This window comes from Mobula hypostoma, chromosome 17 (genome assembly GCF_963921235.1).
Source record: "Mobula hypostoma chromosome 17, sMobHyp1.1, whole genome shotgun sequence".
Lineage (NCBI taxonomy): Eukaryota > Metazoa > Chordata > Chondrichthyes > Myliobatiformes > Myliobatidae > Mobula > Mobula hypostoma.
Window position 1 is genome coordinate 32,163,700 of NC_086113.1, and position 19,679 is coordinate 32,183,378.

The 19,679-nt window shown below is 41.3% G+C and overlaps 1 protein-coding gene across 3 annotated transcripts in view; it reads left to right on the forward strand.

The window, feature by feature from the left end:
* Positions 1 to 14,616, forward strand: part of LOC134357712 (C-C chemokine receptor type 2-like) — a 33,851-nt gene extending 19,235 nt beyond the window's left edge. For 2 of the 3 annotated variants that reach the window (XM_063069332.1, XM_063069333.1), the window contains exons 2-3: positions 4,924 to 4,971; positions 11,867 to 14,616. In XM_063069332.1, the coding sequence (XP_062925402.1) occupies positions 11,888 to 12,922 (1,035 nt within the window). In that variant the 5' untranslated portion in view covers positions 4,924 to 4,971; positions 11,867 to 11,887 and the 3' untranslated portion in view covers positions 12,923 to 14,616. Of the gene's footprint in view, positions 1 to 4,920; positions 4,972 to 11,866 lie in introns of all 3 variants that reach the window. The other variant, XM_063069334.1, reaches the window with a different exon arrangement.
* The last annotated feature ends 5,063 nt before the right edge of the window (positions 14,617 to 19,679 follow it).

Consider the following 19,679-nt stretch of genomic DNA (forward strand, 5'->3'; position numbering starts at 1 on the left):
CTAGGTGAGAAGGCAGAGAGTCAGGCGAGGTATCCAGGCAGAGAGTCAGGCAAGAGGGGAAAGACAAGGAGGGGAACAGAAAGTCCAGCAGGGGAATCCCTGGTTTGCAGAGGTATTTATGTCTCAGCCCCAAAACGAGAATCATGTGCCTACAACAGAAACTGGGGAAAACCAGAAACCCTGGAATAAGGAGTTATGGACCGGACCGTGAACCAGAATAGGGACTTCACGGACCGGACCATGACAGGCTTGTCATATGAAAAGCGTTTGGTATCTCTGGATCTGTATTCACTGGAATTCAGAAGAATGGGGGAAGACGTAAATGAAACCTATCGAAAGGTGAAAGGCCTTAAAAGAGTGGAAGTGGAGAGAATGTTTTCTATGGTGGGAGAGGCTAAGACTAGAGGACATAGCTTCAGAGTAGAGGGCCATCCTTTTAGAACAGAGATGAGGAGGAATTTCTTTAGCCAGAGAGTGGTGGATCATTGCCACGGGCAGCTGTGGAGGTTTATAAACTCTTGATTGGTTAGGACACGAAGGGATATGTTGAGAAGGCAGGAGATTGGGGCTGAGAGGAAAATCAACCAGCCATGATGAAGTGGTGGAGAAAACTTAATAGACTAGGTGGCCTGATTCTATTACTATAACTTATGGTCTTATGGTCTCATTTACTTCCAGAAATCTGTCTCCATTTTATATTTGCATTTAATCCATAGCAAACCAAAACTCAAAGCTGACTGCGTAAAGCAACACCGCAAAATCACCCTGAACTTTCCTCCACCTTTCTCTGCATCTTGCAGTATCTCACAAATATCAAGCTCCCAACATTGGCTGAAGCTGATCTACAGGTCACTGGAATAGTCTTCAACGTACGTCACCTCAAACTTAAGTCATTGCCTGTAGCAGACAGACATTGCTTGTGTTTGTGCGCAAGCAGGGCTGAGTTTCAATTCATCAAATTTTTCACTGAAGTGTAAGAAACAGTGGGGCTTACACTTAACATACGTGCAAGGCCAGAGTTGTCTACCTACTCTTCCCCATTGCACAGCACCACTCTCTAAAAATAAAGAACAACGAATAACCCATGGGAAATGTGCATCATGTCTTGGGAGTATATCAATGAATAAAAGTTCCCCACTGTAGTCAGTGAGTAAGTGCGACCTTCAGTTATCTGCAGAAGGAAGTGATTGAAGATCAAGATATTAAACAAAGTTCCAAATCTACTCCCCTTCTGTATTCTCTCACACATGGCCCAAAAATCCATTTGATAAAGGTACTTTTTAGTTTGACATTTCTGGAGGATATGATGCAAATCTGCCCACAGACAGTGCTTTATTAGGTGTGAAGGAGTTTGCTTATAAGCTCTGTGTGGTCTTGTGGGCAAGAACATAGAACAGCGGAGCACAGGAACATGTCTGTTGGCCCACCACATCCTCCATGTCTGCAAATGTTTCCTTTGTGTTCACGTGTCAGCTTAAATGCCTCTTAAACATTGTATAAAATGCCTCAGGGTTATCCTTGATACTATTTGTCAAGGACAGCTCATGGCCCCATTTAGCTCTCCTAAATGTTGAAGTTCTTTCCCATCTCTTTGTATTCCTCAAGTGCCTTGTCTGATTTAGCTTCCAAAATTCAACGTATGCTTCTTTCTGATCAAACTTACAATATCTGTTGTTATTCAAGGTTCATAAGCTTTCATCTTCACAGCACCATGTTTGTCCTGAACTTTAATCAACTGGCCTTTAAAAGAATCCAACCTGTCAGATGTGCATTTATCATGCTCCCAATCTACTTTGTCCAATCACAAACATGAGATAACCATGGGGATGACGGAAATCCAAAGCAACACACACAAAATGCTGGAGGAACCCAGCAGGCCAGACTGAAAAGGAAGAGGAGAAGTCAGAGTAAGAAGGTGATGGGAGGGGAGGAAGAAGTACAAGGTGGTAGGTGGAACCAGGGAGACGGAGAGGGGTGAAGTAAAGAACTGAGAAGCTGATTGGTGAAAGAGATAAGGGGCTGGAGAAGGAGTATCTGATAGGAGAGGACTGAAGACCATACAAGAAAGGGAAGGGGAGGAGCCCCAGGGGGAAGTAATGGGTAGCTAAGGAGATAATGTGAAAGAGGGAAACCGGAATGGGGAATGGTGAAAGAGAGGGGAGAGCAATTAGTGGAAATATGAGAAATCGATATTCATGCCATCAGCTTGAAGGCTACTCTAATGGAATATAAAGGTGTTGCTCCTCCAGCCTGAGTGTGGCCTCATCAAGGCCATGGACTGACATGTCGGAATGGGAATGGAAAGTAGAATTGAAATAGATGGCCACTGGGAGATCACACTTTTTGTGGCGAATGGAGTGAAGGTACTCGGTGAAGTGGTCTCCCAATCTACGTCAGGTCTCACCAACATACACACAAGGAGCACCAAACACAGTATATGACCCCAACAGACTCACAGGTGAAGTGTTGCCTCACCTGGAAGGACTGTTTGGGACCCTGAATGGTAGTGAGGGAGGACGTGTAGAGGAAGATGTGGCACTTGTTCCGCTTGTAAGGGTAAGTATCAGGAGGGAGATCAGTGGGCATGGATAAATGGACAAGGGAGTCACGTAGGGAGCGATCCCTGTGGAAAATGGAAAGTGGGGGTGGAGAAGGGAAAGATATACCTGGTGATGGGATCCCATGGGGGTGCAGAAGTTATGGAGAATTATGTGCTGGACACGGAGACTAGCAGAGTGGTAGGTGAGGACAAACGGTGACAGGAGGAGTGAAGAAACCATAAATGGTTATCAGTAGACACAATCTTCAAAGGTAGAGGATAACAAATGTATTTAAGCAAGTCTTTCACAGAATGTGGCTATCACTGGCAAGGCATTTATTGTACAATTCTACGTTTCTTATATTCACCTTTCAGGCGGTTTTGAAGTGCGGAGGAGAATCAATCATTTTGCTGTGGATCTGGACGTACAAATATATCGGACATGTTAGGTGTTGTAGATCTCTTCTGTAAAAGACATCCATGAATCAAATGAGTTTTCACAACAATAAAATTACATTATCATCACGATTACCTAACTACATTTTGGTATTGATTCATTTAACTATTTGAATTTAAATTCACCACTAGCCAGAAGGATTGTAGTGGTTCAAGTAGGGACCTCAGCACTACTTTGCCTGTGTGCTTAGCCATCTACTCCACTTACTTTATACTTATGTCTGTGAGGCTAAGCACAGTTTCATGCTGTATTTCAGTTTGCTGATGACACCATTGTCGTTGGCCAAACGAAAGGTGCAGCATGTAGGAAGAAAATTGAAAACCTGGCTGAGAGGTGCCACGGCAACAATCTCTCATTCAATGTCATCAAGACCACGGAGCTGATTATTGACGTCAGGAGGAGGAAACCAGAGGTCCATGAGCCAGCCCTCATCAGGAGATCTGAGGTGGAGAAGGTCGGCAATTTAAAATTCCTTGGTATTATCATTTCAAAGGCTTTATCCTGGGCCCAGTACCCAAGTGCAATTATGAAGAAAACATAGCAGTGCCTCTACTTTCTTAAAAATTGGTGAAGATTTGGCACAATATCAAAAAATTTGACAAACTTCTATAGTTGTGTGGTGGATACTCTATTGACTGGTTGTATCATGGTCTGGTATGGAAGCACCAATGCTCTTGTATGGAAAATCTTACGAAAAGTAGTGGATATAGCCCAGTCCATCACTGATAAAGCCCTCCCCACCATTGAGCACATCTATACGGAAATCAACATCTATCATCAAAAACCACCAGACACCCAAGTCATGGTCTCTTCTCGCTGCTGCCATCAGGACGGAGACGCAGGAGCCTCAGGACTCACACCGCCATGTTGAGAAACAGTTACTACCCCTCAACCATCAGGTTCTTGAACCAGTGGGGATAACTTCACTCAACTACACTCGCCTCATCACTGAACTGTTCCCATAAACTATGGACTCACTTCCAATAACTCTTCATCTCATGTTCTCGATATTTTTTCATTACTTATTTATTTTTATTTTTTTACTTTTGTATTTGAGGTTTGTTGTCTTTTGCATGTTTGTTGTTTGCCCGTCCTGCTGGATGTGTTTTTCATCAATTCTATTATGTTTCTTGGATTCTCTGATTATGTCCACAAGAAAATGAATCTCTGGGTCAGATATGGTGACATATATGCCCATTGACAAGAAATTTACCTTGAGGATTACTTTGAACTTTGACAAGGGCATTTAAGTACAATAAATGCTAGCCTGATTAGCAGCACTGACGTACCAGAAAAAGAATGAATGAAAAAATCTGCAATTTGCCTGTGATCGCCAGAAGATGTTACAGGAGCTTCAGGATCCATACCACCAGGTTCAGGATCAGTTATTAATCCTCAACCATCAGGCTCTTGAACCAGAGGGGATAACTTCACTCAACTCAAAACTGAACTGTTCCCTGCCTATAGATACTTTAGTCTCAATATTTGTTGCTTATTTACTGATTATTATTATATTGTTTGGGGTTTTCTCTTTGTGTATTTGTACAACTTGTTGTCTTTTGCACATTGGTTGTTTGTCCATCTTGCATGCAATTTTTCACTGATTCTATTGTGTTTCTTTGTATTTACTGAGAATGCCTGCAAGAAAATGAATCTCAGTGTTGTATGTGGCAACATATATGTACTTTGATAATAAATTTACTTTGACATTTGAACTTTGGAAAGCAGGATTATATTTTCTTGCCTGAACTTTCTCTTTAATTTTTCCAAAATTGGGCAGTATAAGCAGAAAATTAGTCCTTCAACTCAGTTGAAAAAGAATATAATCAGATGTTAGATATATGTATGCAGTTAATTTTATTCCAATAACTGTGTTCACTTTGTTTATTCAACTCATTAATTTTGTTCACTTATTTTCCCCCAGTAGATTTATTGCTTGTCTCCATTTAGTACAGAAGGACCTCACTCTGCTTAGGTATGTACATTTTGTTTTATTAGCTAGTCAGAGAGTTTTTTTTAAATCAGAAGCGGGTGTTAAGAATATTATTGTGTAGGCTTCTGATGTAAAAGGAAACACTGGGAGCAGATTGCTTCAACTCTGGCACAAAGCTTCAGGTAAAGGATTGGGGATTTGAAGTTCCCCTTACTTCCACTGCTTCTGCCTTTGTGATACTAAAATTCCATATGGCCAAATTCTATATTCATTCACAAACCTAAGCTGTGTTGGTAAATACTTCCTTGGAGAGAAAACATCTATAGGTTTGGTTGGATCTAACAGAGATAATGAATGATGGTTTACCTGTTTCCACTGCTCATCAAAATCCTTCTTTACAGTACATGGCCCATGTCGATTAAGACCATTCCTCTTCAATGAAGCATGACTAACTCTAAGGACATTGTGGGAAGTGTCTTTTTAAAAATTTTCTTCAGTGTATTGCGAATCTCCATTGGCTAACAGAAGCACAATGACACAGCTGGCCATTTCGCCCTAATCGCATGGAATCAATCCTGACTTCTTACGTGGCCTGTGTGGAATTTGAATATGCCCATCTAGGTTGCCTCCAGTTGCCCCAGTTTTCTCTCATATTGTGTGAGCTGGTCGGTTCATTGACCACTGTAAGTTGTTCCAGGGTAGATTAGTGTGGACTCTGGGCTGATGGCCTTTCCTCGTGCATAATACCTCTACAATTTACCAGAATGAAATTCTTTGAGCTGATCTGTGGCAAAATATAGTTGAGAAATTTGCAAACTGCTTTAAAAATATGCTGGTTTAAAACTCGATCATTATTTTTCCATACAATCATTTTGAAATATTTGCAGTTCATTTCAGTTAAAAGTCCATTTGGAGCCAAATCTAGAAAATGTTATAACCATCTTCTCCAGCATCCTGAGAAAGTCCACAGAAAACACCAAAAGCACCATCCAATTATACCCACAAATGGATGCACAACATTTAAGTATTGTTTTTCAAGATTATTGATAATTAATTTCAACTTCTAAAAAGATTCAAAGGTTTATTTATTATCAAAGTATGTATCTGAAATACATCTTCTCCAGATAGCCAGAAAACTAAAAAATGATGGAAGTCGTTCAAAGAAAAATATAAACCCCTCTGCACAAAAAAAACAAAACTTGCAAATGGTAACATGAAACCTCCTCCCCACGCAGAAAAACAAATTGTTCACACGGCAAGAAATGGACCCCCAACCCCCCACCCCACTAAAGGCATCTGTTAGTCTTGCAAGACCATGGATCTGCGCCTGGAAAGTTTTCACTCTCCAGGGTGCAGGCCTGGGCAAGGTTGTATGGCAGTTGCAGTTGCAGTTGCCCATGTTGCAAGTCTCCCCTCTCCACGACACTGATGTTGTCCAAGGGAAGGGCATTAGGACCCATACAGCTTGGCACCAGTGTCATCACAGAGCAATGTGTGATTAAGTGCCTTGCTCAAGGACACAACACAGAGCAATGTGTGATTAAGTGCCTTGCTCAAGGGCACAACACATTGCCTCGGCTGGGGCTTGAACTCACGACCTTCAGGTCTCACTAGTCCAATGCCTTAACCACTTGGCCACGTGCCCCCACCACCCATTGCACAGAAAAACTGACAAGTCACACCAAATAGCAAAAAGAAAGAGTACATGTTTCACTGATCTTACAATAGTAAAAGAAAGAAAACTGCTAAACTATAATGTGGGGTGATATACTGCGTCCGGTGCTCCCGATGTGGCCTTTTATATATTGGTGAGACCCGACGCAGACTGGGAGACCGCTTTGCTGAACATCTACGCTCTGTCCGCCAGAGAAAGCAGGATCTCCCAGTGGCCACACATTTTAATTCCACATCCCATTCCCATTCTGACATGTCTATCCACGGCCTCCTCTACTGTAGAGATGAAGCCACACTCAGGTTGGAGGAACAACACCTTATATTCCGTCTGGGTAGCCTCCAACCTGATGGCATGAACATTGACTTCTCTAACTTCCGCTAGGCCCCACCTCCCCCTCGTACCCCAGCTGTTACTCCTTTTTATGCACACATTCTTTCTCTCACTCTCCTTTTTCTCCCTCTGTCCCTCTGAATATACCTCTTGCCCATCCTCTGGGTCACCCCCCCCCGTCTTTCTCCCTAGGCCTCCTGTCCCATGATCCTCTCGTATCCCCTTCTGCCTATCACCTGTCCAGCTCTCGGCTCTATCCCTCCCCCTCCTGTCTTCTCCTATCATTTTGCATCTCCCCCTCCCCCTCCAGCTTTCAAATCCCTTACTCACTCTTCCTTCAGTTAGTCCTGACGAAGGGTCTCGGCCTGAAACGTCGACTGCGCCTCTTCCTATAGATGCTGCTTGGCCTGCTGCGTTCACCAGCAACTTTGATGTATGTTGCTTGAATTTCCAGCATCTGCAGAATTCCTGTTGTTTAAACTATAATCCATTTTCATTTACGCCATCTGAAATCAATGTACTGATCCCCCTCACTTTGTAGGTTTCATTGCAAGCTACCATTTGGTGGCATCCGCTAGTCTTGCGAGACCATGGATATGTGCCTGGAAAGTTCCAGGGCGCAGGCCTGGGCAAGGTTGTATGGAAGACCGGCAGTTGCCCAAGCAGCAAGTCTTCCCTCTCCACGATACCGATGTAGTCCAAGGGAAGGGCAAGGGCCGATACAGCTTGGCACCAGTGTCGTCGCAGTAGTTGCCAGAATGAGGTTGAAGGCAATGTCGGACTGCCTTAGGGACTCCAGCTCCGGATTTGTCTTCAGGGTTTACTCCCAAAGCCTTTCCCTTGAGTGGGTATGGCCGCAAGGCAGCGGAGGTTTGAAGTCAGAGTTTTCCCTCTCTTAGGTGGACTGCCTTCCCCAGCTGACGAGCTCCATCCACCCAAAGCACTGGTTTTAAGGCACCAGGACCCACCTTTGCCCCTTCTCCTGTCAGTAGAAACAGTTCCGCTGGGCTTAGAGGCTAAACCACACGAGAAGGCTAGGAGTTGGATTTGGTTGTCAGAGGCTATTTGAGGCGCATGCGGCGAGGGGCAGTTTTAGGTAGTGGGAGCTTGTCCCCATACCACGCCTCGGCTCGACAACCTTGGAACCAAAAGTTACCATTAATGACATCTAATCCAAGTTAATATTCTATTGAGTTTGCTGCCATCGGATTATATTTGTTTAACAACAAATTTGACTGGATAAGTCAAGTTTCTGAATGTTATCCCTTAAGATAGTTCATATCATTATTCACAATTTAATTTACAATGTGAGGTTGATTGGCACAAGGCCCTCATACCTCAGATGAACGAAAAGTAGAAGAAAATTTGGCAATATTCTCACCTTGAATGTTTTTACAAGATCATTCAAGCTTTTGTGAACGCTGCCTTTTTTTTTGTTTTTGAGAGAGGCAGCGTTCCAAACCTGTGCAACTTATCTTCTCACTGTTCCAATTCCTCATTTCACCGGCTTCTTCCAACCTGACCCCTTCATTCTCATTCAATTCAGAATTTTAAGTTCTGTACATACTATTTGTGTGCACACAGCTTTCGGTGAGTGGAAATAGCCTGAGTCAGCTAGGCATTCTTTGACCTGAGAAGTACTTGAGGTTGTAATTTCATAGTACTTGCCCTAAAATACAGTGCTAGCTAAAATGTCTCCAAGTAATGGAGCTAGAAGTATCTGACTTAGATTTACATGGAAGGAGTTGCTGATCTGGAGCTCCAGTGAGTTTTAAACACCTTAGCTAAGGAATACTTCCGCAAGAGATACTTATTTTCATTTTACACTGGAGATGAAGCTCTGGGCTGCCAGTAAATATTCAAGTAAATTAGCTGAACTGATTTTGTCATGGTAAAATTGCCCGGTGGTTGAAAGTCCTATTCTGCTACCATTCTACATCTCCGTTTGCCCCACGAAACTTCAAGATAATAAACATTTATATGTTTATTAAATATAAATTAGCCAAAAGAATTCTGATCAGGTTTAGGAGATTGAAAATATATCAGTCGTTCTGTTCCCTCCCTCATTTGTGTTCCCAGGAAAGTGACAGTCAGGTCCATTACATCACTCATTATTAACTTTATTCTGAGTCTATCCTAAACAATTTCTGTAAATTATCTTTGCCATTATTGATTTTAAAACCAACATGCCTCAAAGCTGTGAGGTGATTAGCAGATTTGGAAGCTGCACAGTGCCACAGATTGGATGCGTTCCTGTTTTATTACTACAGCAGAACCGCAACGCCATTAGGCAGAATGCTGTCACAACGACCTGCTGAAACAAATAGTGATGTCTCATTTCAGAGGAAGCTAGGTAAGGAGTGAAAAAAAACAAAAGGTATTATTGGTAAGATTGCAGAAAAGGGAAGATAATAGGCTTATATCAAATATAAAAGAACGATTTTTGGGCCAAAGATTTGTGTAAACTGACTGCCTCCTTGTGTATCTCACGCTTCTTCTTGAGAAAGTTGATTCTCATTACTACCATAGCTGAATGAACTCACAAGGTAACTTTTCCTTGAGGAGAGAGAGAAAGGGGCAATAAAACTCTTGTGAATGAAATGAACCATGGACTGGATCATTTGACATGTTGTTTGCTGCCTCCTTATCTAAGAGAAACACTATTCACAACTTTTGACAGACCTTCAGCTATATCCGGATGAAGTCCAGCAGTCGACTGCTTATTCATTTCCACCGATGCTGCCTGAACTGCTGAGTTCCTCCAGCATTTTGTGTGTGTTGCTCCAGCAGCACCTTCCTTCGGCAAATCCTATACTGCACCTGACCTGGTAGTGTAGCAGTTAGCATCATACTTCACAGTGCTTGTGATCGAGGTTCAAATCCTGCCGCTGTCTGTAAGAAGTTTGTGTGTTCTCCTCATGACCCCGTGGGTTGCCTTTGGGTGCTCCAGATTCCTGCCACATCCCAAAGATGTACAGGGTAGGATTAGTAAATTGCGGGCATCTATGTTGGCGCCGAGGCATGCGACTCCTGAGGGATGCCCCCAGCACGTCCTCGGATTGACACAAGTGACACATCTCACTGTTTGTTTTGATGTACATGTGACAAATAAAGCTAATCACTTCATCTGTAAGCTCTTTATATTTGGATCGACTGTGTACATGGGAGGTCAGAGGACTGAACTTCAAGTGCACAGTTGATATTAGCATGTAAGACACATGACTTCACATTTAAGGTCTGATTCAAATTCAAAAAGCACATTTATTATCAAAGAATATATAATTTATACACCTTGAAATTTGTCTGCTTACCGGCAGCCACAAAGCAAGAGACCTGAATACTCCAACAAAAGAAGACCAAACCCCATGGAGCAGAGAAAGAGAGAGAGAGGTAAAAAAACACACATCATGCAAACAACAGAAGCAAGCCAACAGCATCCTGTCCCAGGATCCATACCCAGAGAAGCCAGAGTAGGCCCAAAGCCTTGGCCCCCAGCTCACCACACCAGCGGGGGAGAAACTCACAGCAGCTGGGTAACTTCACAGCCTTGGCACCATGGAGAAAGGAATAAACATTCGCAGGACAGCCAGCAAAGTCAACCCAACCCTTGCCTCCGGATCCGACACTCGGGCTTCCAATCTATCTGGACTGGTATTTAAATTGTCCGAGCACCAAGTAGTGCCACGTCCTAGGACCTGGATACCAGTAAGCTGTCACACATCTTTGGTGGCACCAGATTCGTTACTATGGAATAAGAGAATAAAAATATGCCAGTATCAAAGTTGATTGGGATATTGGGAGCTGTATCACATCAAATCACATAATAAAATAGTTTCGGGAATTTAGGTTTTAGTCCAGGCATCAATAAGTAGCACAACACTCTTCCTTCAGTATAGAATGCATAAATTTATAGAGCTAGCGGCATTACTAATCTTCATATTTAATGTCCCTGCTGGACATTACCACAGAATTAACCTGACTCCTCAATTTTACTCCACAAATCATTTGAAATATTCACTTGCGATTTTCTGAACGGTGAATTGAGTCAACAAGAAGCATACTTCAAGGCCATGGAGTGAGGAATGATATTCCCTGCCCTCTGGCCGAAGTCTGTAGCAAGGAGGAAGGCACTGATGTTTTTAACAGAGTCATTCAAGATTATAAGTCTGATGCTACTGCACCAGTTATGTGACATGAATACCTGCCACTCCCTGTAAGGAGCTTGTGGTTTCCTCCCACATTCCGAAGACGTACAGGTTAGTAAGGGTTAGTCATTTGTGGGCATGCTATGTCAGTGTGGAAGCTTTACAATACTTGTGGGCTAACCTCAGCACATCCTTAGACTGACGCAAATGATGCATGTCACTATATGTTTCAAGTACACATGATAAATAAAGTTAATTTTTAATCTTTAATACAGTTGCATTTCCAGGACCATTTGACCTTGCTACCAGGACTTTCCTACATCTGATACAATTCAGCAATTTGATCTCCTCTCTGACCTGCATTTCTGTAGTATGGTTTACCCATGGATTCTTGTAAATGGAATAATTCCTTTGCATTCAGTCTGTTGGTTTAGGGAATCATTGTCCATAATCTGATCCCTATTTATCATTTGCCTTTTAAAAGACCTTTGCAGGTTACATGACTTCTGAAATCCTGGTTAGGGTGCTTTCCTGATAGCTTCTGATTATTGCCCTGAGGAACACCAGTAGAACTTCCACAGCAATTCAGGCCATAAAATTGCACCATAGGATGGCAAGATTAAAAGGTTAAAATTCTGATACAAAGAATTATTTCGACAAAGGTTTAATCGAGTAAAAAGGGCAAAAGAATTTAATGAAAAGGTAGCACGCTATTTCCTGTGAAATTTTAAATGAACTAAAAGGCAAACCATGTATAAATGATGTAAATATCTCTTTTGAAAAGCAGATTCCTTCTAAACTACCAACGATGGACAACACTACGGAATATGCAGACTATGATTATGAATATATTTGTGAGAAAGACGCCGTCAACGATTTTACAGCGCAACTGATGCCTCCATTTTATTCGCTTGTGCTAATGTTGAGTCTACTTGGAAATGGACTGGTTTTGGTGATATTGGTAAAATATGAATACCTAAAAACAATTACAAATATATTCATTCTTAATCTTGCCATTTCAGATTTGCTTTCTGCTGTTAGCCTCCCCTTCTGGGCAGTGCATCATATAATGGGATGGATCTTTGGGAATGTAATGTGCAAAATAATGAGTGGCGTATTTAACATTGGCTTTTACAGTGGTATAATGTTCCTAACACTGATGACAATTGATCGGTATCTTGCAGTTGTTCATGCAGTAAGTGCTGTGAGATCCAGAAAAGTTCGTTACGCAACAATAACGAGCACTGTTGTCTGGCTAGTTAGTATAATCGCAACCATCCCTGAGTTTCTCTTTTCCAAATCTGCAAAGGGCGATAATGATGTCTTAATTTGTGACAACACTTACCCAAAATCTAAATCAGTTCCATGGATACTATTAAAAAATTCTCAACAAAATGCATTGTTCTTTATTCTTCCATTGATCATCATTGTGTACTGCTATTTTAGGATAATTCAAACAATAATAAAGTGCAGAACAGTACAGAAGCACAGGACTCTAAGAGTAATATTCTCCATTGTAGTGGTGTTTTTCTTGTGTTGGGCACCATACAACGTTGTGATTTTTTTGAGATCTTTGGAGGAGCTCAATATACTAGATGCTGTGGACTGTGATTATGATAGAAAAATGGATTACGCATATACTGTCTCTTACAGCATAGCTTATTTCCATTGCTGCCTCAATCCCATTTTTTATGCTTTTGTTGGTGAAAAATTTAGAAGGCACCTAATTTATTTCTGCGGCCATTGCATGCCATATAGTCTGATTTGTCCTACGCAGATAAGTGTCAGCAGGAATACCAATTTAGAAGGATCTGATGGAAATGATACAACAAATAACTGGTAAAAACATGCAACGTAGAACAGTACAGCAGAGGACCAGGCCTTCTGGCCTGATATGTTTCCGCCCACTATGATGCAAAGAGCATTGTGTGCAGAGCTGATCGCCACACCACAGGAAGGATGTGGAGGATCTGGAAAGACCAGGAAAGGTTCACCAGGATTTTGTCTGGATAAGGGAATATTATCCATAAGGAGACACTGGAGGATTAGAAACTGAGGGACAATCTGATAGAAATATATAAATTTACGAAAGGCGTAGAGAGGGCAAATTGTCAGAATCGGATTCAGATTCTTTTATCCCAGGGCAGAAATATCAATACCACAAGGCACAGATTTTATAATGGGGGGGTGGGAAGTCTTAAAGGAGACTTGTGAGCCAAGTTTTGTTCTGTGGAATGCTCTGCCTCAGAAGGCAGTGGAGGCCAATTTTCTGGATTCTTTCAAGAAAGAGTTAGATAGAGCTCTTAAAGATAGCGGAGTGAAGGGATATGGGGAGAAGGCAGGAAGAGGGTACTGATTGTGGATGATCAGCCATGTTCACAGTGGTGCTGGCTTGTAGGGCTGAATGGCCTACTCCTGCACCTATTGTCTATTGTTTTCTTCTTAAGTAGAGAGTGGCAGTTGCATGGAGCATGCTGCCTGTGGAATTGTTAGAAGCAGGTACACTTGCCACAATTAAGAGGTATTTGGACAAGGACGTGAATAGTCAGAGAGCAAAGGGATAAAAGTGGAGCGTACAAATAGGATTATTTTGATTGGCATCTTGGTCGGTGCATACAGGGTGGACCAAAGGGCCTATTCCTATGCTGTACTGTTCCATTAAGTTCTACATTCAAGGGCATGTTGACTCTCCCTAATAAGCCAATGCTTTTCCAAACATGTGTAAATCTTATTCCTAAGAATCTTCTTCAATAATTCCCTACTGCCGATATGAGTCTCATTGGCTAAAATTCCCCAGTTTGTTGCCGTTGCCCTTCTTAAACAAAGAGACAACAATTATCTATTGCCCAGCCTTCTAAAGATGCTGCTAAGTTCTTTGTTGAGCCCCAGCAACCTCCACCCTAAGATAAATTCTATCAGGCCATGAGGACTTATCTCCCTTAATGTTTTTCAAGCCAATAAATAGTTGCACAGTATTATCAACATTCCTTAGAATATCAACTTATCCCTCCCTACTCTCACCATCCATACTCTTCTCCTCCATGAATACAGATGCAAAGTACTTATTTAGCACATACCCATTTCCTATCGCTCCATACATAAATTCCCTCTTATTTCCTTAATCATCTACCCTTTTCCCAGCTACTTTCTTGCTCCCTTTGTACATATAAATTTCATTTTAAAAAATCTTTTTTAGAAAATATATTTGAAGTAAAATTATTGCCTTTGCAATTTATGATGCCTTTGTTTAGTAAATGTGATGATAAGTTTTGATGTAAAATAATGAGATATTTTAAGAAATCTAAATCAGAAAGCAACATATCAGAAATGCTTGAAATGTTTTTTCCTCTCAACTTCAGACTGGCTTCTCAGCACAAACGTAGCTGTGCTTTCATTTGTGATTAACTTTGCGTTGCTTTTGAATTCAATATCATTTCTGTAATTTTTTTCTTGTCTACATGTCCTGGGATTGAGAAATTCTGCTATTAATTATTGACAATGTTGAACGTTATGGGTTGAAAGAGTGAAAGAAAGAAATAAAAGGAGTTTATTGTTTCTTGCACAAGTTACCTTTTACTTTAATAAATCTTGATATCACGATTATTTGTCAGTTAAAGAGGAAAGAAATTGAGGGCTTAGAAAACACCATGGATGGAGTTCTACTTGCACTGTATCAGGAGTATCAAAGGAATTTGTTTTCATTTGCAGCAATTACCCTCAATTTAGTTATGTTACATGGTTTAAAATATAGCCATTTTTAACCATGTAACATCTCTGCTTAAGATAATAGTGAAACCCTTCCCCAAAAAATATTAAAGTAATAGTCACACACAATAGCAAGTATACATAAATCATGAAACTACATATACATATGTAATCTACTTTATGTTTAACTGGGAAAAGATAGAAAGAACAACACCACAATCAATGAACATATTCACACTAAGAACTTTGCTACCTTTGTCAGGTGATGCATTTGGGTATGAACTACCAAACCTGGTTATAATGATTAACATAGGAATAAATCTAAATATTATGCAAGGTTCTGAATCTTCAGAAACATCCTCTGCAGGTGTTTCCAATACCCCAGTGCTTCCAATCTGGTTATAAATCATGTTAATGGGTCATTTCCCCAGAACCTCCCATAATGCACCCTTGATTCTATCTCAGCCTCACTCTGGCTTGCTCTTGATCTACTGAGAACACTCCTTTGTGATCTTAGCATAACGCCAGGCTCATTTTCATTGATATCTAGCAAGAACCTTAGAGTATTTTCTGCCTCCTTTCCAGATTGAAGAATCCAATTTTATACTTCAGTGTATATTCATACCACTGAAAGCCCTTATTTGCTTCTGCTCTTCACTGAAGCTTCTTGTTTTTTAAATGTTTTTAATGGACTTCGAGGTGATCTAGTTGTAACCTCAACTCCTCATTCCTAGATGCTCCCAATAACCTTTCACCACTAACTTCAAAGACTTTCCTTCACTACTCAGAAATACTCTTGGGCTTGGCGGGAGCATTATGGAGATATTTCCCTAAAACTGGAACACAAAACTGCACACCAGGACCTTTGAATCTTCAAAGCAAGATTCATCAAAGGAAGGAAGATTAAGAAGTCAGAGAATCTATCATATTTCATGCAGATCCTACTGCAACAATTCAAGCCTGTGGGACTACCTCAGCATTAACTTACCGCTATTCTCATCACATTGTGTTTCCATAGGTTAGTAGTTAACCAACATCTCAGCTTGGTACACTTTGACAATGTATGCTGAGCCTAGTGCCATTACAGAGTCATCAAGCCTAGGAGTGAATCTAGGGCAGACACTGACTACATGATAAGGCATAAGTAACCAGATTTATATTTGTGCTACATTCACATGCTTTGAGTGTCATTGGCATGACCAGAATTCACTGTTAATCCACACTATTTCTTGAATTGAGAGGCAATGACAACTGTTCGATGGTGGAAGAATGGCAACCGAGTGAGCTCCAACAGGCACTTTTGGCTTTTTTGGGCCCTTTTAAAATTTTCATTACTAACCCTATATTCAGATTACAATTCATAAATTTCAATCATTTCATTGCATATGGTGTACTGCCTGATATTTTGCGTTGTGGGTTTGTAACTAGGCAGTACATTACATAGCATTCACACAAAGGTGATTTCTCAGTTTGGGGGGGGCAAAGGCTGTTTTCCCCTAGACGAACACGAGCTGGCCAAACCTGAGGTTTACACCCATATTAACATATTCTTTTGGCATAATATCTTGGTCTGAAACCTATCTGGAAAATTTACAAAAAAAAATAAGAACTGAAATGACAAATTTCAGAAAACATTATATACACCTGAACGTGCTTAGATTAATATTATCTCGTACAGAAGGGGGAAGAGGAATAATAGACATTAAAAATCTACACAACAGTCAGATAAAACTTCTAAGGATATATTTTCATCAACAAAAACAGGATTCAGCACTCCACAAGAGCATATGCAATTCTGATAAGAAGTACACACCACCTAATTTAAATGGGAACACAACCCAGAAAAATGAAGAATTTCTCACTATTGAAGAAAAGGTTAATCAATGGAAAAGTGTGACCCTCCATGGAAGACATCCCCATGATCTGAGCAGACCTGATGTCCAATGCCTGGCTTAGACTTGGAGACATCTTCCCAGAAACAAACGTGTTCCTTGTGGCAATACAGGACCAGGTGGTGAACACAAAAATACCAAAAAACATAATAAACCAACAAATTCAAGACATTAAATGTAGAAACTGCCAAGAAAAACCAGAAATAATCCAAAACATTGCAGGAGCCTGTAGCAGTTTAACTCAATCTGATTACTTACACAGGTACAATCAAGAGGCAAGCATCATTCATCAAAATCTTGCTTTAAAATACAAACTCATAATAGAAACTATATCGGACTATAAATACAAGCCTGATCCAGCTTTAGAGTCAGAGTCCCACAAATTATATTACGACCAATCCGTTATTATAGAATCAGAATCAAATTAGAATCAGGTATTATCACCGGCATGTGACATAAAATTTGTTAGCTTAGCAGCAGCAGTTCAATGCAGTACATAATCTAGCAGAGAAAAAATAATAATAATAAATAAAATAAAAACAATAATAACAATAAATAAATAAATAAATATTGCATATATTGAATAGACTTTTTTAAAAATGTGCAAAAACAGAAATACTGTATACTGTATTTTAAAAAAGTGAGGTAGTGTCCAAAGATTCAACGTCCATTTAGGAATCGGATGGCAGAGGGGAAGAAGCTTTTTCTGAATCACTGAGTGTGTGCCTTCAGGCTTCTGTATCTCCTACCTGATGGTAACAGTGAGAAAAAGGCATGCCCTGGGTGCTGGAGGTCCTTAATAATGGATGCTGCCTTTCTAAAACACTGCTGCTTGAAGATGTAAGCTAGTACCCAAGATGGAACTGACTAAATTTACAATCTTCTACAGTTTCTTTCAGTCCTGTGCAGTAGCCCCTCCATACCAGACAGTGATGCAGCCTGTCAGAATGCTCTCCATAGTACAACTATAGAAGCTTTTGAGTATTTTTGTTGAAATGCCAAATCTCTTCAAACCCCTAATAAAGTCTAGCCACTGTCTTGTCTTCTTTATAACTACATCAAAATGTTGGGACCAGATTAGATCCTCAGAGACCTTGACACCCAGGAACTTGAAGCTGCTCACTCTCTCCACTTTTGATCCCTCTATGAGGATTGGTATATGTTCCTTAGTCTTACCCTGAAGTCCACATTCAGCTCTTTCATCTTACTGACGTTGAGTGCCAGGTTGTTGCTGCAGTACCACTCCACTAGTTGGTATATCTCACTCCTATACGCCCTCTTGTCTCCATCTGAGATTCTACCAACAATGGTAGTATCATAAGCAAATTTATAGGTGGTATTTGAGCAATGCCTAGCCACACAGTCATGGGTATATAGAGAGTAGAGCAGTGGCTAAGCACACACCCCTGAGGTGCGCCTGTGTTGATCATCAGCGAGGAAGATATGCTATAACCAATCCGCACAGATCGTAGTCTTCCGGTAAGGAAGTCAAGGATTCAACTGCAGAGGGAGGTACAGAGGCCCAGGTTCTGCAACTTCTCAATCAGGATTGTGGGCATGATGATATTAAATGCTGAGCTATAGTCGATGAACAGCATCCTGACGTAGGTATTTGTGTTGTCAAGTGGTCTAAAGCTGTGTGGAGAGCCATTGAGATTGCACCTGCCGTTGACCTATTGCGGCAAAGGGCAAATTGTAATGGGCCCCGGTCCTTGATGAGGCAGGAGTTCAGTCTAGTCATGACCAACCTCTCAAAGCATTTCATCACTGTAGATGTGAGTGCTACCTGGTGATAGTCATTAAGGCAGCCCACATTATTCTTCTTAGGCACTGGTATAATTGTTGCCTTTTTGAAGCAAGTGGGAATTTCCACCTGTAACAGTGAGAGGTTGAAAATGTCCTTGAATACTCCCACTAGTTGGTTGGCACAGGTTTTCAGAACCTTAGTGGGTACTCCATCGGGATCTACTGCCTTGCGAGGGTTCACTCTCTCTAAAGACAGCCTAACATCGGCCTCTGAGACAGAGATCACAGGGTCATCAGGTGCAGCAGGGATCTTCACAGCTGTAGTTGTGTTCTCCCTTTCAAAGTGTGCATAGAAGCCGTTGAGTTCATCTGGTAGTGAAGCATTGCTGCCATTCACGCTATTGGGTTTTGCTTTGTTGGAAGTAATGTCTTGCAAACCCTGCCAGAGTTGCCGTGTGTCCGATGTCACCTCCAACCTCATTCGAAATTGTCTCTTCTCCCTTGAAATAGCCCTCCGCAAATCATACCTGGTTCTCTGGTACAGGCCTGGGTTACCAGACTTGAATACCACAGATCTAGCCTTCAGCAGACAACATGCCTCCTGGTTCATCCACGGCTTTTGGTTTGGGAATGTACAGTAAGTCTTTGTGGGCACACTCTCATCCACACAGGTTTTAATGAAGTCGGTAACAACTGCAGCATACTCGTCCAGGTTCAAAGATGAATTCCTGAATACAGTCCAGTCCACCGGTTCAAAGCAGTCCTGTAGGCACTCCTGTGCTTCCCTTGTCCAAATCTTCTTGGTCCTGGTGCTGCAGTCTTCAGTCTCTGCCTATATTCAGGGAGTAGAAGTACAGCCAGGTGATCAGACTTCCCGAAGTGAGGGCACGGTAGGCATTCTTGATGGTGGTATAGCAATGGTCCAGTGTGTTGTTTCCTCTGGTATTGTAAGTGATCTGTTGATAGTAATTGCTTCGTGATTTTTTCAGACTGGCCTTGTTAAAAATCTCCCAAGACGATGGTGAAGGCATTAGGGTGTGCTGTTTCGAGTATGTTGATCCCATTGCTCAGATCCATAATAACCGTCCAAATGTAACAATACAGGATAAACCAACAAAAACAATTTACTTAATAGATATAGCCATTCCAAACACACGTAACTTACAGAAATCAATAAGTGAAAAAAACACCAGAAATGTGCTGAATTAAAAGAGGAAATTGAAAGACAATGGAACATGAACAGGGCATACATTGTCT